The 21,476-nt window shown below is 41.7% G+C and overlaps 1 protein-coding gene across 4 annotated transcripts in view; it reads right to left on the bottom strand.

Moving 5' to 3' along the window:
* LOC144527639 (transcription factor COE1) overlaps positions 1-20,383 on the bottom strand; it is an 83,076-nt gene extending 62,693 nt beyond the window's left edge. For 3 of the 4 annotated variants that reach the window (XM_078265831.1, XM_078265834.1, XM_078265835.1), the window contains exons 1-6: positions 19,606-20,383; positions 18,707-18,863; positions 17,881-17,944; positions 16,694-16,749; positions 9,686-9,759; positions 5,477-5,545 (exon numbers count right to left, since the gene is read on the bottom strand). In XM_078265831.1, the coding sequence (XP_078121957.1) occupies positions 5,477-5,545; positions 9,686-9,759; positions 16,694-16,749; positions 17,881-17,944; positions 18,707-18,863; positions 19,606-19,736 (551 nt within the window). In that variant the 5' untranslated portion in view covers positions 19,737-20,383. The remainder of the gene's footprint in view (positions 1-5,476; positions 5,546-9,685; positions 9,760-16,693; positions 16,750-17,880; positions 17,945-18,706; positions 18,864-19,605) is intronic. The other variant, XM_078265833.1, reaches the window with a different exon arrangement.
* Positions 20,384-21,476: the final 1,093 nt, after the last annotated feature.

Below are 21,476 nucleotides of genomic sequence, written 5' to 3'. Positions count from 1 at the left end.
TTAGATTCTGTCACTCACAGTTGAAGAGTACCTATGATAAGAATTACAGACTTCTACATGCTTTGTAAGTGGGAAAACCTGCAAAATCGGCAGTGTATCAAATACTTGTTCTCCCCACTGTATATAATACATTATTGTTGATTGTTCTGCTTTAGCAACAACCGTTGTTTACCATTCATGCCAAAAAAAAGGATATTGAATTGAACTAAATGGAATTTCTAAACGAAAGGAGGCCAAAGAAGGAAAAGAGAGATGAGGACAGGTCAAGAAAGGAGAAAGCAAAATATCTCACTGTCTATTTTAGATATGTGTGTGTGTGTGTGTGTGTGTGTGTGTGTGTGTGTGTGTGTGTGTGTGTGTGTGTGTGTGTGTGTGTGTGTGTGTGTGTGTCTGTCAGACAGTGACAGTTGAGCGAACAGTGACATACCAGGTTGGCAGAGATATTTTGGTAACTAGGACAAGAGAGAGAGAGAGAGATAGGGAGAGGGAGGGGGAGAGAGAGAGAGAGAGAGAGAGAGAGAGAGAGAGAGAGAGACAAAGGAAGAAAAGATAAAGAGATCGTTTAGAAGATCCCCTTCACTCCTTTCATCGCCTTTCTTCATCTCCTCCCCCTCCACTTCCAGCTGATTGACAGCCCCCCTCCTTCCCCACCCAGCGCTCCTTGATTGACAGGACTCCCCAGACTGAAGCTCTTATCCCCTGAAACAAACCCTACTCTGCTCCTCCTCACCTCCTTTCTCTCCTCTGTCTGCCTAGACAAGCCTCCTCCCTCCCTCCCTCTCTCTCTCCTCACCCTCCACTTGCTCCTTTCTTCCTTTACTTATGCTTTCTTATCATGTTCACCTCCTTCTATCATTTTAACGTTATTCCATTCCTTCCTCCTTCCTCTCTTTCCCATCATCTCTTCCTCAAGCTGTGACCCCTCTTAACCCTATAGATTACACACACACACACACACACACACACACACACACACACACACAGACTGGGAAACCCCTCAGGCTTATGTGGGCCCCTTTAGAAAGAGGGGGGCACATATTGGTACCCTTAACCCCCCTACACATGCACGCACACACGCAAGCAAACACGCATGCACTCACGCACCCACAATATCACACACTCTCAAATCGCCTTCCTCAAGACTTGACACTGATCTAAGCCCTGAGCACAGACTGCCTGAGACCATAACCCCCCTCATACGCTCAAACACACACACACACACACACACACACACACACACACACACACAGCCTGAGCCTATTAAGCCAATCGTAGAAGTCTAAACAGGCAGCGAACTGAGCAGTGAGGTAGGTAACCCCTCAGGGCCACAGAGAGAGAAAAACAGAGTCAAAGAAGGAAAAAGAGAAAGAGAGAGAGGGAGGGAGGGAAGGAGAGAGAGGCGGCTGAGAGAGGGTGAGTTGGAGCAAGGGCAAGAGAGAGGAGGAAGGACGGAGATGAGGAGGGAGGGAAATGGAAGTGTGGGAGAAAGAAAAGTAGGAGATGAAGATGTTGAGTGAGAAAAGACAGTGGGAGATACAAGGAGGAGAAACTGAATGGCAGCCCCCTCCCACACACACACACACACACACATATTTACAAGAGGAGGAGAGGTGGATGTGGCTCTTTAGGAGTCAAGCAGGCGTATGATAGGATATCGTTGCATGTCGTTAACCCTATATTAACCCTGAGAGGCAGCGGGAAACTCACTGCGCTAAAACATGGATTAACTGGGCCACACACACTCACACATACATAGACCCCAGTGGTACGATGAGCTAGCTGTCAGTCACACACATACACACATAAATGCACACACACTAACTGATATCCTCACTGACTGACAACATGCATTGAGCTATCAATCACATGTATACACTTTCCCCCCCCCCATTTCTTTCACCTGTTTGTTCTCACTAATAAACACAGAAGCCAGTAGAGTTCAAATTTGTTAAATCATGATAAACACTGGGATCTTTTCAAATGATGTCACAATAAAACTCGCATTTTGACATTGTCTTATTTTTTTATTTTATCTTATGCATTTCCTGTTGAAACAGGATATCGTAGCAGACATGCTAATGGGAAAGGTAGCATTCTTTAAAGAAAAATCTGAAATGGTTTTATTGGTTCAGTTCACCTCACACTGCAGCCCTTCTCACGGTTTACTCTAATGATTCTCCTCTGTGCTTTAAACAGCCAATGGGAATCGTTAGCATAGCGACAAGAACACTTGCCTCTCACCCAAGTAAACACTTACAGTCAAACCAGAAACAGAAGGCAGCGCAATGCAGTGCACAGCAACTTGTTTCTGTTCAATGATCTGTTGCTCTCAGCTCCGGTGCTGAATGCTAGCTACTTTTAACCCAGACACTGGTACCACCTCTTCTACAGCCGTCCATTCGGCGCCCACTTTTTATTCATTTGATTGTGTGGAAATGTATCCACATTACAGATCATAAATAAAGACAATGACATGTAAGTCTAGTAAAACTTGACATGCTAAAAAACAACCCACATTAGCTTTCCTGCTAAAGTCTCCTTATCCAATTCACAAACAATGAACACGAGTCTTGTCCTGCACCTTAGCTTGTTGAACGAACGACCAAACAATATACTTTATTAAGACAAAGGACAAACAGGACCCTTACACATTCATTATGTATGGAGAGATGTCAGAGCGAGGGGGCTGCCTCATAGGATAAGCAGTTGGGGGTTCGGTGCCATGCTCAAGGGAGGGTGAACTGGCCTCTCCAGTCCACACTTCGTACTTGGTACAGGGGCTTCAACAGGCAACCCTCCAGTTCCCAAGCAAAGACCTCACAGACTGACCTACTGCTGCCCCTAACGTCAGTTTGCAGGTTAGATAGCTAATTAGTTACACAGCTGCAGCTCATCTAATAGCATAAACTTACCTGTGAATGTAACTTCAGTCCATTCAGATGTTGGATGTGGTTCCTTCCCTTCAATACCACTGCTAACAACACACTGTCTGCCCAAGGCTTGTAAACTACAGCACAAGTTTGTCTGTGGCTCCCCTGCAGGTGCTCAGCCTCACAGCTGCTGTCAATCAAACACAGACACCAACACAACAACACTTACCTCCAGCCACTGACAGGATAAGGAGTATTTCTGATATTTCTGCTAAGATCTTTATATTTTCCTTTTAATGATAAAAAAAAATATTATCAATAAATCTAAAAAATACATTATTTTTGACTGCAAAAAGGGATGACTAATATGACTTCAGTTAGACTTTGCCTGTTTACAAGCAGTGACACACTTTTGCTGTTATGCTCTCTCTCCCTCTCTCTCTCTCTCTCTCTCTCTCTCTCTCTCTCTCGCCACATGTTTGGGTCGGACAGCAGACTTCCAGATGTTAAACTGAGAGGCTGTGAACCACTGCGAAGTGGACGGGGGGCTACAGGAAGTATCCCACGGTATCTACGGTAACCTTGACATTCCATCCTGACCAAGTTCGCTGACATCTCCCACAATTCACTCTGCTCCTCTCCTCCAGCCATAAAACACACACACACACACACAATAATAGCATAAACAAACGTATTATGATTATATATCTAGTATTTTGTCACTTTGTGTCTAATATATCACCTATTCTTTAAGTGGACCAACCCAAGTCACAACCAACCAACCACAGACAAACACCTTCCAGGCGAATATATAATGGGATGTAAGCTGAGATAGCCGACAAAAACAGAAGAATGTGGCTTTGATGAAAAGATACTATAATGTCCTGCATGCACACACATATATATATATATAAATGACACAATCATGTGTAGCTGTCGATCATAAAGCCTTTTGCAATTTGTGTCATAGGGCACACACACACACACACACACACACACACACACACAAACTGGGACTTTGAAATAGCTCCATCAAAGCTCACTTTGAGACACAAGTGTTTATCCACTTCATAAGATCCGTCGAAACACAAAAATAAATAGAGAGAAAGGAGAGCTGAATTTTTAAAGCTAAAACAAAGTCAGAATTAGTCAGAGAGGAGAGGAGAGTTTATCATCATACATGACAAAAGAAGGGATTATCATGAGGTCAAGATATTAATTGTGTTAAGAGTGAGGTAAAATTATATACGAGACAGCTAGAACTACTGTGATATTTGTTGGTAACATTTGATTTAATTAAAAAAAAAATATATCAATTCATGTATATTTTGACCTGAGAAGAAAGTGTTACGCTACCTAAAACATGTCTTTCCTTTGTGGTCATTGATAGAAGACGAAACAACAATGCTTGGCTATCTCAACTGTCAAAACTGTCCTAAATAATTGCCTTTGGGTTAAAAACTTGTACACCGTCCCCACCAAAATGCAAAGAATCAGACACTGATAAAATACTTTTATATCTTGTATCAATGTAATTTAAGTTTGTTAAATGGGGTTTGTAAGAAGCTGTGCAATCACTGAAGTGAGATAATGCTAGCATTGATAGCGATGGCATTCTCTTATACCTTAAAAATACCAGGACCAATGACGCCCAGTCGTCACTCTTTTAGGCCCTAAGTGACATGATTATGTTCTATATTTAAAGAGGTACCAAATATTTTTAAATAATCAGGATTTTTTTTCCCTACATCAGGTCCTACTGTATAACATTAATGACTGACTTGTGTTTTCATAAAAATGTACGTAAATTCTATAAAATAAATACAAAATAGATCACTGGGTTCTCTGATAATCAGCACTCTCACACCAGTCCCTGTGAATTACTCTTTAAAACACACACACAGACGTGCACACAGAGAAACCGGCTCACGGAGGGTTAAAACAACTGCCAAGAAGAAATTAGATTAAAATGAGGTTGGATCTCAGTTCAGTTTTTCTCTGTCACTTTTTTCTTTGCTCATGACCCATTTTCTTGTGCTGCTGCAGGAGAGACAGAGGAGGGTGGTGAGGGAGGGATAACTTCATTCCTCCACCTCGACAGACAGACAGACAGACAGGAAGAAAGAAAGAAAGAAAGAAAGAAACAGACAGACAGACAAGTAGGAAAAAAAGTGGCAGTGAAAACGACAGACAGCTTCTGCTAGTAAACAGCTCTGTATTTTGCATTACGTAGAGGTAACACGCTTATCTTTGTTCACTGAAGTCTGAAGATCTGCACAAGTGTGTATGTGTGTGCATGTGCCTACATCTGCAAGATATGAGGTAGTAACTCAGCAGCTGATGTCCCCTCTGCACAGGTCAATGACTGAAGTGGACATGCTCATGTAAATGTTATTCAGCACCACTGATGAGTTGTTTCGATCTGTCTTCTATCAGAAGCCATCGATTCTATCTAAGAACACATCTTAACACACAAACATCCCGTCACACGCCCGCCATTCAAACAGGTCAACACAGTCCATCATGCAGTATGTGTGTGAGTGTGTGTGTGTGTGTGTGTGTGTGTGTAGTAGAGGCAGAGATAGAGACGGAGTGAGAGACTGTACCTGTCGATGATAACAGGGTCTGAGGGTGTCTCATTACGGTTTCCGCAGCTCTTCTTGTCACAGCACCGACTGCGAGGAGAGAAGGCAGTAGAAGAAGAAAAAAAAGTGTGAATAGAGTCAGGCACAGGGAACATACAGTACTTCATACAGGAGTTCAGATTTAGATGTTTAAATAGGAGTGTTACTGCATGTCATGTGCTTTGTCTGTGCTGATGTTGAGAACTTAACACTAAATTCACAGAAATCAAATCTGTCTAAAAACAGAGTTTTACAGAAAGGCTAGCAGGTCTACACTGGCAGCACGGGTTAAAATAGACTTATATGACATGAAAGTGAGCGTATAGCAGGATCTGAAAGAAATACACTAGGTTTTTTGGGGACTAGCCTTCTGGAGAGCTTAGCCATTTTGTGATATGCTCCAAAACCCTGCTACATCCTAGTACATAGTCGAATACACCCATAGTGAGTTGAATGACTGTTAGTAGTTTAGTTTCAGAAGTTTTAAAACTGATATATCACCAAAGACACAAGTGGATTAAGTCCACCATCATCAATCAAGGAGTTTCTTGTTTAGTCAGACTGTCCTCCAAAGAAAAATGAGACAATCGGCTGTTTCAGAAGGTGCCCCAGAACATTGTTTTACATTCAAGTGACAAAGCCCAGCAGCAGCAACAATTATGACTTCTATCCGTCAGGAGCTAGGTAAGGTGATGTTATTATAGAGCCACAAAATCACAAAGGGAGGAGGTTGGGGTGGATGGATTGATCAACAAAACTTCTGACTCCAACACAGGACGCCGCTGTTTCCAGTTTCCTAACGACAGTCAATATTGGTTTCTTTTAAGCATGACCACGATTGTTCCTTAACCTTAACTAAGTATTTGTACTGACTCAAACCATGATCTTTCCTTAAACCTAACTAAGAAGCTTGTCTGCCCAAAGCTAACCAAACCTTTACCATAGCGTTGAAACATCATACAATTTATTTATTTTTCAACTGTGCTTTGTAACGGTTCTGGAAAGAACAGACAAATAAATAACGTTAGTCAGTCAATAACAGACAGAGATCATTTTGATGTCTATGTTCTCATCGGTTCTCATCTCATAACCAAATGTACTTGTTTTAGATCTGGAGCAACACATCCTATAGTTTTAAACCTCTGAAGACTCACTTACTGGTTATTTTAAAAAAAAAAAAAAAAAATCAAGAGGCTAGTTGAATTTCATTTTGGGAAAGGACTTGCCACCATGCATGTCTTTTAAAACACTATATGACGACTTCCTCTCCATCCTACTTGTACTGACACACAGGTGATGTGGAGGGTGGAGAGGATTGAAGAGGCCTGAGGCTCAAAGAGGGGGAGAGGGTGGGATACACACACACACACACACACACACACACACACACACACACACACACACACACACACACACACACACAGAGAGACACACAAACAAGTAAAAAACTAAAAGAAAAAAAAAAACTGGCATGCAATACTAAATTCACACATGTACTGCAAAGCTTTATGTGTGCATCAATTATAAATAAAGGTATAAGCAGGAGGGGAAGGATAAAGCCGGGGGGGGTAGCGGTGATGAAGAGCGAAAGGGTGAGCGTGGGAGGGAAAGCTAAAACAAGAGGGTGAGAGGGAGGGGAGGGGAGAGGTTTGGTTGGAAGAAGAGGAAGGGGAGTTGTCTCAGGTTTCCCACCATCACAGACGGCAGAGGTGGAAAGAAAGAGAGTGATACGCTACACCTTACACATTGTCTCCACTATCTGCTGCTCTGCCCCTCTTTTTGCTCTCTCTCTGTCATTACCTTCCTGCTGCTCTATGAACTGGGTCACTGCACGGCCCCAGCACCAGTGAGAGGTTAGAGACGAGGAAACCCAGAGATAGGGGAATGGGAAAATGGGGAGCACGGGAAAAGAGGAAAGCTAAGCCTGAGGAGGGAGAGCTGGAAGGAAAAAAAGTAAAGTATGGGTGAGGGTGAGGAGGGTGGGGGAAGAGAGGTGGTAGATGAGGAGAGGGGAGATTAAGAGAGGATAGTAGAGGAAAAGGAGACGGGAGCAGAGTGGAAGATGTTATAAATGGAGAGATAGTGGGATGAAAACGAGGGGCGGGACGGGGGTAATGTAGCACTTATTGCTCTGGATCCTGGTGATCTAATCATCTGCTCTCTCCCCTTGCATGTCCCCTCCTCCCACCACACACACACACACACACACACGCACGCACGCATGCACGCGCACACACGTTTAAACAGAGTCTCAATAGCATGAATTGGAGATGCCATCTTCTCCAGTTTTATTTGTGAAAATGTAAGTAATAAATTATTAAAAAAGCTTTGGTTGAGGTAAGTTAACTGAAACAATTAGTCAATGAATCAATTAGTCGACCAATAGAAGATTTGCTGCATTAATCTGATTTGTATCAGTGTAAATTAAATATCTTTAACAAGCAATTTGAAGATGTTATTTTGGGGCTCTGGGAACGGTCTACTGATATTTGTATACGAAAAGCTTCCAAAGAAACAAAATATGTTAGGCTGAATTGTCTATAATAAAATCAACTGTATATAAAATGATGCACAAAATATTTTCCCATGGAACGGAAAACTTTCAGTTTGAATATTTCACACAGAGTAAAAATCATGTTGCTTCAATGAAGAGCTGGAACAAGCTAATACAAAACATACTCTCACATTGTGTGGAATAAGATATTCTTTTCAGCCTTAAAGCTACTTAAGCGGAAAGGGGACAACAGTATGTTAAATACAAGAAGATTAATTTAAACCAACATTTGTGCTTAACACATGATATAAACAGTGCAGCAGCCTTTATCATCCATTCTGGAATTAAACCCTTCATGTGTTCGTGCCAGAGCTCCAACCAGGTTTGCAACACAGGTCTGTGTGGTGGCAGATTGGCTGGGAGCATATGGCTAATAGCACCACCATGACAATGAGCCACACTGATTAATGGACGCCCTGAGCTCTTTGTGTGTGTGTTCTACGTTGCGTGTTGTGTGTGAGGCCCCCGCTGCAGAATCAGCATGTGAGAACACGAGGCAAGAGCCGTAACTTTGACCTCAGTGGCTGCAGCAGACAAATGAGTGTTTACACTCGTTACAGAAGTCATACTTTCTGCACTGCTGCTGCTGCACTGTTGCTCCCCCAGTGGAAATGTTTGAATATCGGAGGGCTTTCTACTGTACAAGTTCTATATACTTTATGTTTTATGCAGAACAGTTTATTCACGTCGACAATGCATTCCCCACATGATGAACAACAATAATTTACGATAAAATCTGTATTTATTTATAAATTCCATGTATATCATATCAGAATTTCAAAGGTTTTTCCATAAACCTCTGCAGCTGAGCTGCCTGTGGATTATTCAGTGAGCTAGAGAATAAAATATTAGTGTTCCTGCTTGTGCATATAGATGAACTCCAATTTATATTGTTACAGTTAAAGTTGTTCAGTGACAAGGTCAGGGAATAAGAACAACTTAATTCATGAGCTAAATTTAAAATTTTTATAACTGTGGTGTGCATGAGGGATCGTGCATATGCATACTTCTTTGTGTATATGCATGTGTGTGTGTGTGTGTGTGTGTGTGTGTGTGTTTGTGAGACCCTGCCTATATTTTATAGTCAGATTGTGGAGGAAGGCCCATTTGTTAGCCATGAAACAACAGGAGGGTTCAGATTGACTAATGAGTTTCTCTGTGTCCTAATTAACCAGGCGTCACACACACGCACGCACGCACGCACGCACGCACACACACACACACACACACACACACACACACACACACACACACACACACACACGTTTTCTATTGTATACTATAGGTTGGTAAAATGTCTCTATAAATAGATCTCTTTCCTCCCAACCTACTTCCTAAGAAATTCATCTTTAGATTATAATTAAAGCAACGACTCTGATAGCTAAAACTCATCTTCCTCACAGATATGGCTTCATGTGGATGCGTATGTGTGGGGGGGTTAATGAGGGTGACAAAATAAGAAATGTATTGAGTACAGAGAGTTTATTGGTGAGACCTTCCTGCAGACAAACAAAGTATATTGCTGAAGAAAAGAGGAGGGGAGAGGATGGAAGGAAAAGTAGAAGCTGGAATGATTGTTTAAAGATAGTTAGGAAAAGAGGAAAATTTGGAAAAAGATTTGATGCACCCATTCTTACCTGCACATGATCTCATGTGTCAGCAGCACTCTGCACATCTCTGGGTTCTTGTCTTGGCCTTCATAAATAATCGCCTGTAGAGAGAGACAGAGAGACATAGAGAGGAAAAGAAAACACATTGTTAGCTCACAGACAGCAAAACCAAAAAAAACACTGAGCTCAAATCCAGCAAAAAGTCTAAACTAAGACATTTAACACAATTTTAATGTGTAATATCCAAAGTCGTATAAGAACAATTGTCTTGATGCTGTTGGTATTAAAAGGCATTAGGAGTGAAGAATACTATAAATAGGAGAAAAGATATTGCGTTGTTGTCATTGTTGCAGTATTTTCATAAAGTAACACCAGGCTTATATACCAGGACACCCCTATGAAGATGTACTTTTTTGTTGGGACTTTTTAACTACAGATTCATATACATTTGGTGCTCTAAGGCACAAGGTTGTTGTGTATGTGGGATTCATTTAAATTAAACTACAGTGCCAATGCTCATCATAATAAAGGAACATGGAGCTCTATAGCACAGAGGAATAAGCTATTTCATGCTTTGGCTAAACAGACAATACTTGCTAGTAGGATCAATTCATTGTTGGTTTTTGGACTTCTAATGTTTTTTGGGTATGGCTTTGTTGACAATAAGAAACGTATACAATATCACCAGCCTTATCCTTTAATTACAGAAAAATCTCCAGAAATGAGGTGCAACTTCATATTATATAATACCTAATTTAATATCATCCTTTTTAAAATTCAGGCTGAAGCAGGTTGTTCATAATCTTGTTAGAGGCAATCAGACCCTCCAAAAGATGCCGGTCATTGTCTGTATCGGTGCATGGATGCATAAAAATGTATTTGCATATTTTCAGACCGCTTCACTCTACATCTACCAAGCGGGTGAGAGGAGATGACTATATTTTGCAGCACTGTGCTCTGGGCAAATACGACGATATCAAACTAGGAGGAATTTGATTTTTTTCATGCTGTAGCTGTGGTGTATATTTATTTTCTTCCATCATGGTGTTGTTGGGTGTAACAAGTTAATTCCCATTTCAGCTCAAAGACCCATACATATACACACACTCACATCCACTTCACACACACACTGTTCACACGTTTTAGAAAATCCGAAAAAAAACAACGATATCTCCTCTGTTCACATGCTGCTCAGGTCTAATGTTCAAAAGCATAAAGTTGTATATTCACAGAGTAGTGGCCATAGTTTCTGCTCCTTAAAAAGGATTTCAGCTGAGGCTTTGCCTGCTTCCATTATATACTCTTCCTGCATCTGGTAAGGAAGCTCAGAATAAAGCAAAAGCTCAAGTCACACACCACTAAGCTATCTATCAATCAATACACACGCCTCGTCTGTCTTTGGTCTATTCCAGTCTGTTTGATCTGTCGTTCCAACTCCAGCAAGTCTCACCAAGTGACAAGCTCACTTTTCTCAGGGAGTGGTGAAGAAGTTTCACTGTCCTCTCTGATAGTCTTCAGCTGGAAGCTCAGACTACCTGCTGAACATTAGTCTGAGCTTAAGACAGACAAAAAGCCTCTGCTGGGGACATTTAGCCCACTGTCACCTTTGGTAAACTATTTTCATAAAAAAAAAAAAAAAATAAGGGACATTTTGATACACTTCTGTGTTACACTGTACGAACACTAAATAAACACTTTCCCCAAAAGGCAACAGGTCACAACAGGCAATAAAACTGAAAAGCATTTCTTAGCATTGTGTGACTGACTCACACGCCAATCTGCTTTTTGAGCCAACTTCAATACATCTTGCTAACAGCATCGGATAAAAGATACCGGGCGGGCAGAAGCTGTGAGCTTTGGTTCTGCAATACGTGCATCAATCTAACAAACAAAAGTGGGCTGCATGCACCCAACCGTGACACCCATACCGTGACAGTTCAGCATGAATACATGAACCGTTACAGCCCTATATGTGAATAACTGAAAATATAAATATTTCCCCAGTGATTCCTCTTTTTTACATTTGTCTTTTTGGTCTACAAAAGGTCACAAATAATTTCTTTTTATTTAATTTTTTTACAAATTCAACACACTAAAAACCTGAATGCTGCATATTTCTGATGCTATATAGTAAATGGTGATACTCTATACCTTTGCATTGCACTGGAGAAGTTTGACATTTGTAACAAAAACAAATTGGGCTCAAACTATTGAAAAATGATGAGGTTGTGTGCACATGTAGAAGAGGCCTTTTAAAAACTAACATTGTAGAAAATATTGCCTATGTGTGAGCTTGGACAGTCCTACCAGGGGCCCCAGGGCGAGCATGTTCCACATGGGGTCCCAGCATGAGCCAAGAAGTAGACTGAACCCCTCATTTGTAGATACTGCAGCCCAACATGGTCCTCAGAAACTAGCTTAGAGCTTTGTGGCATAAATGGAGAGCAGCGACAGTTGCTGTGCAGTCTGAGGGCCCCATTACAATATTGCTGTAGCCTAAAGCATTTCATACTAATAGCTAGTTGTCTCCAGGACCCTCTGTGTTTTCTGGAATTGGAGCCCCGATTTGTTTCAGGGCCCCGGGCCTCTGTCAGTTACAATTTTCCATGATTGTGAATATATTTCTGTTGGAAAAACCTCTGCAGGAAAAGTATCAATGCATGAATCGTCTATCGACAGGCTCCAGATTCATGCATCGATACTTTTTCAGGACTCCAGGGCTGTGCACGCCCAGTCAATGCAGGCATGAGTTGTGCAATATAAAACAAAAATAATCTAATCGCAAAGCAGAAAGTGCAACTACAGGTAGACCGAGCTACTGTAACATTTCTAAAAGAGACAGTTCTACAAAAGAAGCTGTAGCTCATCAATCCAGAGAGCACATAAACTGGTACTCATACTGAACACATTTCAACTGACCGCTGAAGCATAGAAGCTCCACTGATGTTAATTCAACAGCCAACATTTGAAACTGTTTCTCTAATCCCTCTCCCTCCAAAATTGAACTGCAATATTTTCCTTTGATTACGGCCTAATGAAAGCAAATCTGAGTGTGTGGGAACAAGAGGAAAATATAGAGCAGACAGAAGAAGAAATGTACTTTGTAAGCCATAGTTCTGTCTATGATTAGACCTGCACATTGGAAAATGAGCCATGGGTGCCATGGGAAAAGAGTGGGCCAGGCAACTTCCTCTGAACTTGTTTCCTACCCTGGACAAACATGCATCAATGCCATCTCAACCTCTCTCGTCTTCTTTCTTTTATGCACTTTTGCTCTTTTGTTCTCTTTCTCTCTCTCTCACACACACACACCACAAAACCTTCACACCTCAGGGCCAGGTGAATGCATTTATCTTTATGAACAGAATTAGGTCTGATGTAGCTGAGCTTTCCTTCAAAATCACAGAAGAGGTTGATAAATCCTTATATACCTTACTTCTGTTTTAAAAAGGTTCTTAAATCTATCACCTTTGCAACAGTCGATTGAAATAAAAGACACAATATTAAGGTATTCATAGTTCTGATATGATGACACACACAATACCCATATTTCCTTCAGCCATTGATCGCAAGAGTTCTTCAACCAGAGGAGTGAAATAATTTGTCTAAACTCATACAACAGTGGCAAGCAATTGTAGCAGAAAACTCAGTAACGCTGGAAATAAGCAAAAACGTCGGTTTTGTGCAAAATCTTGCAGAACAAAACTTATCAATTTAGGTTTCTACCAACAAAACTGGTGCTAACAACATGGGGTATGTTATGTATCATTTTATATTATAAAATAATAATATATTTTATAAGTGATAAACTAAGTAAACAGGTCACTTTTTCATGTTGCTGATATGCCAAAGATGATATCAATTTCTTTCTCAACTGACTCCTTGCTTTGCCTAATATTGACTTGTCTCCCTTTGTGCCAGACATGGGTCAAAATCTAACAATCCCTACCTTATTTGACCCTCTTTGGACGCCAAGAGCAGTGCCCTTTCCTGCATCATGATTGCCTGAATACCGTGGTATAAAAAACTTTGCCAATCACAGAAATATTTACTAAAACTGACATATAGAGTTTGTGATATCACCTGTTCTATCCTGCTCTGCAACCTGATACATCTGGAGTTCCAATCAGAAAACCCCCCAACACAGAATGATTTGAAAATAGCACGTAATCCACCTTTTGTGGCAGGTCCTAGTGTAAATGTAACTTCATCTACCATAACTTAGTCTACCATTCCAGCCCACGTTTGTCTTCATCACACTGTCACCTCGCTCGCTCTGCTCTTGTCTTTCATCTGCTTTTTCCTCCTCTGCCTCCTCCCTCTCTCTGCCTCACCAGGCCTTTCATACAGCATCTCTGCCGCTCTTTCCTCCACCTTTGAAGTAGTGTGACATGCGCGGCGTGTAAACAAGGAGCCGTTAAGCAGGGCAACACACTTCCTCCTGCGTTAGTGTCAGGTCGACTAGCGAGCTAGTGATCCGACAGGGCCGCCGTGACAGACGCTTTATTCTCTGGGACAGAGTCGTGATCAACCGGCTCTCAACGCTCTGTGTCTGAAGACTAGGAGGCGCACTCTTCCTTCATTTAACATAATCAGTGTTGGCCCTCTCAGCACACACACAGCAGGTAGACAAACAGAAATAACAGAAATAAGTGCCAGCTTTATGTCCCAAATGTTGGACAAGGCTTTACTTTCCTGGCAGAATAATCACAGTCAGAACTGTGAAATAAACAGAATCAGTGATATGAGCTTAACAGAGCAGTACCCAGTACTGTACTCAACACAGTACAAAAAATAACAACACTGATTAAAAACCAAAGCTGAAAGTCTGCACTTTTTTACCATATAAAATGCATCCACGTGTATACAGTAATTGATGAAGTTTGATGTATAGACAAAAAATAAGAATTGAACATGTTATTGAATTAAATTATATAACAAATCAAAAACAAAGAGTCTGCTGCAAGCTGATATTCCACTAGTTTCTATGACTCAGTGCAAACTCTCATTGAAGGTTTCTTGCGTTGATTGGTCTTTATGAAAATGGGTGTTCCTGGGGTTCACTTTCCATATTCTAAGAGAAATAAGTATCCTCACTGCTATTAGTATTTGAATCCAGCGTGACCCATGAAGGTTATTCAGCCCAGTAGAGAGTAATCGAAACAGTTTCATCCTCATCTTTACCCCCTGCCTCTCTTTATGTTTTGGGGATTTTCTTGAAAATAGCTGCAGCTACTTCACTGGCCTCAGAGTGTCAAACCCTTGACAGCCTTGGACTTGTAGGGACCCCAACCCCTCTAATTCAGTGAAGCAAACAGCTAACTGTTGAGCGAGATTAATTTGTAGGCCTGGATTTTTAGTAACTTGTGTTATTACAAATGTCAATGTGATTTGTTCAATGTTTTCTTATTTCTGGATCAGGAAATGCTCTCTACAGGCCTGTCTTTGTCCAAAATAATTCATTAACAGCATTTGAAAATATTAATAGCTTGGTTGTTGGGTAATGATAGAAGAATCTAGTCTTGTAATTAGAATTTTGGTGGAGCTACACTTGTGTTTTTGTATTAGATTGCGTCTTTAACGTTGGAGTAATATCAGATAGACACCAATGCAAACTCTGTACTGCTGAGTAGCTGTAGTTTTCCTGTTTAGTTAGACAACAGTGACTAGGAACAATGAGTGGCCGACCACCAGTGTGTGTGTGTGTGTGTGTGTGTGTGTGTGTGTGTGTGTGTGTGTGTGTGTGTGTGTGTGTGTGTGTGTGTGTGTGTGTGTGTGTGTGGGGGGAGACATGACATCATTGACCAGCTAAGCCAACCACACGGCTGTTTTGGTTTGACCACCTGTTAATGTTCCATTCCTCTACCGCTGGGACACACACACACACACACACACACACACACACACACACACATTTGTGAGCCTGCTTAATACATGCTGTTTCCCATTTGTTAATATCTCTCTCTCTCTCATATAAAGACCACCACTACCCCACCGGCACACACCAGCCAGTAGATGGCCACAGGTGCACCACACACCTGCCTGCATCAGCATCTTAAGGAAAATTACTTTTCCTTTTAAAACTTTGAATCTCTTCATGTAGGGTTAAAAAAAACATTGTTTAAACTGCGAGCATGAAAATGTAACTCCACTCTTTCCTCTCTGCACTTCCACTGCAAGGGCCGACCAAGTGTGCGTGCGTGCGTGTGTAGCCGACTGTCACCCCACCAAGCTGAAGCTAATCAGTGTTATTAGAGAACAGTGTGGTCTCTTAGGCCTGCCAGACACACACACACACACACACACACACTATGTGTTGCAGCGTGGCAGCAGCAATGTGAGACTGCAGTCACATTAGCAAGTATTCAGTGCATAGCATGGCTTCTTGGCTCCTTATACCACACACGCACAGCATCACTCTCTGTTTCTAGTGCAAAAACGCGGGAAAAAAAACAGTTTTCATTCTGTTTACCCGAAGAACATTGAGAACAAACACTACAACTGTCTGTCTGTCTTCTATCTGTTGTTCAGTCTGCCTCTCTCTCTTCTAACTCTTCCCACTGCTCTCTCACTCTCATAAAAGGTACATATAAACAAAAACACATTAACAGAAAAATTGGATCTGATCAGAAAATGCTTACTACTTGGCAGACCAAATCCCAGAGGTGCTGTTATATCTTTCCACTTCCTACTGTGAGCAGCAGAATTAGGTTCCTCAACACTTGCTCGCTGCCTCCTTGCTCTAATCACAGCGAGAGAAGTACAGGCAAAAACACCTGAAGCCATGCGGGGTGTGTGTGTGTGTGTGTGTGTGTGTGTGTGTGTGTGTCCCCACCCACACACTGTGGAAACACTCACCCATAGAATCACACACACAAACACATTTTTGTGTGTGGAAGTACATGCAGATAGAGGAGGGCGGCGGACTACAGGCAGATTAGTGGAGCAGCTCATTGTCAGAGAGGTAACAGGAGAGGCGGCAACCCTCTGTGTGTGTGTGTGTGTGTGTGTGTGTGTATTAAAATGTGTGTTTACCTGTTTAGTCATGGAGTCTATAAGTCGAACATAAAAGTCCTGCTCCGTTCTGATGCCTGTTGGAATGCAGAAGAAAAGAATAAATCATAAACTTTACATGGATTTCATCAAGCAGAAAAAAAACTCCTTAAACAACAGGAAGCTCCCCCAAATTTTAGAGGTTGCAAGAAGATATATATATATATATATATATATATTTTGTATTTTGTCAGACTTTTTTTCTGATGTTTGCCTTTTTTTTAATCATTTAGGCCTCAAAAAATGAGTCAAGGGAATAATCATTTTTTGGTTGAAATGCTCCCACATGCAACAAAAAAAATATGGAGAGCCTTGTGTGTGTGTGTGTGTGTGTGTCATAGATTGCATGGTGAAAATAATGTTTCTCAACATTTTTTTACTGTAATACTGAGCCTAAATCAAGTCAATTTTATTTAGATATCTCAAAATCACAAATTTGCCTCAAAGGCCTTTCCAGTTTGTACAACATATGACACGTCTATCCTTATACCCTCAACCCTCTGTTCCACATAACTGTGATTCAAACACCCAGAACCCATTAGACACCCATTAATGGCAGTGATGTTAAATGTACATACCTTACAGTCAGTTTCACTGATAAATAGTTTGTGTAGGTGCAACTCACTTGTCCATTTCCACATGCAAATATTAAATATTTAAAATGTACTAATTGTAGCTATTATGTCCACATGTCTTGATCTCAGAGGAGGCTGGAGACAGTTTATGTAGTTTCCCCCCTAGCTGTAGAGTGAACTGATAGGCCTGAATACCAATCTACAGCTACCACCACAACAACATGCAACTGTCAAACAGCCCACTTCAGTCTGGACAAACTCATTTAGGTACAGTGACAGCGATGAAGCCACGAAGCTGGAAGAAATCGCCCACAACGACTGCTTCCAAATAGTGACATTTATCCAGAAATCGGTCAAATTACACAATTGTGAAACACTACCCTGCAGTTTCTGTGAAATAAACAAATTCTGACAGATTGTTGGCCTTCTGCTATACATTTTCCACAATAAATAAAAACTAATAATAAAATAAAATAAAAAAGCTGCTTCCTGTGTGCATTCTGTGTATTATGTTACAGGAGACAACAAGCAATCAAGCTGATTTGTTCAAGTGTATTGTGTTATTATGAGTGTGTATGTGTGTTCCTCACCCACCGTTACTGTAAAGAAGCTGCAGCCGGTAATGAATCCCGTTATTGGTCTTCTCTCCGCTGGTCTCCTTAACACACACAACAGACACTGAGCTGTTTATTGAAATTTTTAGGACAAATTAAAAAAGCACCTCTCTGCACATGTGAGAACGTCAAGCGTGGTTACATCCAAGTTATTGAATTCTTCACACCGGTCATACGTTAAATAAACGTGTGATTTATGTTCACAGCGGACATATTAAAGCAGGGCAGCCCTGTAATTTCTCCACCACGTGTAATCATGGAGTTATTGTGGCTTTTTAATTCTTCTGTAAAGTGGTTATGTTTGGAGGGCAAATAAATCCAACACTAAATTCTTCCACTGCATTTCAGCTAATTTAAACGGTGTCATAATTGATGAGGAGACCGGGTGCAACGCTGCTGTTCATATAGAACAAGTGGTTGTGTTGAATACAGCTGTAAAATAAAACAATGTAAACGTCCAGAGTTGTTTTCTTATTTTTTCAAAGGCACAAATGGATCGAAGAACGTTTTTGATTTAGTATGTGTACATAGGCTATTGCATATATAACAGTACTATTATTAATAATAAGAAATAATAATAGCCTACATTATAGACGCAGATATTTTATTGAGGAGTTACTGTAAATGTTTAAAACGTGACATTTAACATTGACATCAGTAATATCAGACAATTCAATGTAATAATCAGCCTTTAGAAAAATTGTAAATTATCTTTCAGTAGGCCTATGTGAAATAATAATAATAATAATAATAATAATAATAATAATAATAATAATAATCAGAACACCGTGCGTTTCTGCACCGACCTTGTCTTTCTCGATGAAGTCCACGAAGTTGGTCCTCTCGATCTCCACTGGCTGACCCTGCCGGTCGTACAGAGCCAGGACGAAGTGGAAGAAGTTGGATTTCCGCAGGTTGGAGGGCGGCTGCTTCTCAAAGTGAGCCCGGGCCAGACCCACTCCACTGCGGACACACAGGCGTGAAAGAGTCGGTGTTAGAAGCTACAAAGTTTGACTTGTAAAAGGTAAAGAAATATGATACGAGCAGCGAGTAAATGCGTTTTTATATTTTCTTGAGTTCACTATTCACTTTGTTCATCATACACAAGTGAAAAACAAAACCCAAATCTATGATTTTCTGAAATTATAAATCAAATTTGCTTATGTTGGAAGGTGTTCTTGTCATGATAATCTGAGACAGGAGGGCATCCACCTTTACATTCCTGACTCTGTAGGTCAAATGGAGAATCTTGTTCCCCTTGAATACAACCATGAGTAGCCTATGTTTAGAAAAGAGGGAAGATGGACAGATCTCACCCGCTCATTTTAAACCCCGTATTACCAGAATGATTTATTTGTCTCTTTGCCTTTATGCTCATTAAACCTCAGATGGACAGAAGGCGGACGTTGCTTGTGCTAACAATCTGTAGCACAAACACATGTTGCAATTAATTGTCTAGTAGCCTACGTTGTCTTTAAATTATACAGGTTGTTCAAATTTTTTGGAATTTGATACCATGCATAAGAATCTCATTTTCCAAAAAGAATCTAGCAATAGTTAAATCCAAATGTCTTCCTTCCGGACAGCAGCTCCCACCAACGCACGGCCTATCCCGCACTGGCAGAAATATCACGGTGGTTCCGTGTTTCGGTAGCCTAAATGAAGAAAGGTGCTATAATGTGTCCTCCACCCGGGCAGAGCTCACCTTTGGGAGGCCGTGTTGGCGTCCAGCACGCCGCCCCCCTGCATCCAGCTCCGGACAGCGTTCATGCCTCCCAGCGGCTCCTCCTTCAGGCTGCTGCCGCTTCGCTGGATGCTCTCCTGGATCCCAAACATTAAAAAACCTCCGTAGCTGGGTGCCTGTCCTTCTGTTTCTCGGTCTCTCCCCGGCGGACTGTAGACTACACTTGTTCTCCTGTAGATCCTTTACTCTGACTCGAGAGGAGCAACGTGGGTGCGCTCTTTGCTGCGGCTGCCGCGTGCGCTTCGCTAGAAATCAAGCAGTTGACTGATTATTCCTCTAATTCAGTCCTCGTGAGAAAGTGGGTGCTAAAACGGAGGGGAAATCATATCGCAACAGTAGGATCCAAAATGTCCAAACACGGATTTAAATCAGGAGGACGGCAGGACGCGGGCAGACCCAGTGGGAAAAGGTGTTAACAAAGTCGCTCCCGGTGCGCTTGGAGATCCACAGTTGAAGCTGTCAGACAGAAAAGAGAGGTCAACTGGCACCCAGATCAGATGTCATCATTATCTGACACTTCTTTCTTCCTCTTTTCGCTCTTTGCTTTTGTCTTCTTCTCCCTCAGCCCAGCGGTCCGGGACGTGTCGGGCTCTGTGGTGTCCAGAGGAGCGCTGCTTCCTGCGAATGACTCCCGAGCTCTCGCCACTCCGCTCCCTCTCGGAGGAAAACGCTTTGTGACTCTTCCCAAATGACTCTCTCTGAGAACCAAACACGGGCTTCTCCCGCCCGGGGGGAAGAGAGAGGGAGGTAGAATGGGAAGGGAAAGAGGGGAGGGGACCGGAGGAGAGGAGGGGACAGGACGGGTGGAGAGGAGAGGAGAGGAGACGCCCCCAAACAAAGGCGAGAGTGGTGCAGGTCCGTCCCAAGCAGCGGCCACGGAGATCCTCTCCTCCGTCCTCTCCTGCCCGGTCCGGGAACCCACTCTGTCCTTGACTGTTAAAGGAATTCTTTGCAGAAATAATGTCTCTTCTCTGTAAATGTGCAGATGAATTCTTGTGCACACTACGACAGTGATAATCGAACCGGGAAAGTTTCTTTCTGCCCATGCATGCAGAGCAGATTCGGCTGCAGACTGGCGCTCACGATGCTGGAATAAGTAGCCTAATTGCTCAGTGGCACTTCAGCAGGGACACTTCTCGGCTGCACGACAATCATGACTTCCTTATCTCAAACACCTATACACAGAGTATCATGGGAATATGAAAAAGGAAAGAGAGAGACTTCTGAACTCTGTTTGATTGAAGGCATCGTAATATTATTTGCTTATTTATAATATTGTATTAATATAGCATTTAACGTTCATATTAATTCATTCTTGGTGACAATTAGGGATTACTGCTTTAACATCTGTAATTCAAAAGGGCTAATATTAGAATAATTTTAGCTGCAGACAATCGGTTAATTTGATATGAAACCTCGGCCTGTACATTCAGATCTAAGTTTTATTTAAACCCACTGTTTAGGCTCAATTACAAAAGCCACATTTCATCGTCACAACATATCGCTGCTCCCTATTGTCTTCCTCGGGCCTGCTTATTGCAGGCTAGCGCCGCAAGACTCACAAACAAAAGTGACAATAACCATAATTAGCTCAAAATAACAATGAACATAATTGAGGATAATTGCTACCAGATTTCCCTGCTTTGTCTCTCCTCCAGCGCCATCTGTTATTTGAAACTATTTATCACGCCGCCGAGAGGGAATCCAAACAAAATACAAATGTTAATAGATAATTCCGTGAACTATTGTAATAAAATAAAGCTACAGCATATTGATCTGTCGAGGTGCAAAAGGTCAACAACTTTTGTATTATTCAGCTGGCTGCGAAAATG

Source organism: Sander vitreus, chromosome 13 (genome assembly GCF_031162955.1).
Source record: "Sander vitreus isolate 19-12246 chromosome 13, sanVit1, whole genome shotgun sequence".
NCBI lineage: Eukaryota > Metazoa > Chordata > Actinopteri > Perciformes > Percidae > Sander > Sander vitreus.
This window is presented reverse-complemented; position numbering and strand designations above follow the sequence as displayed.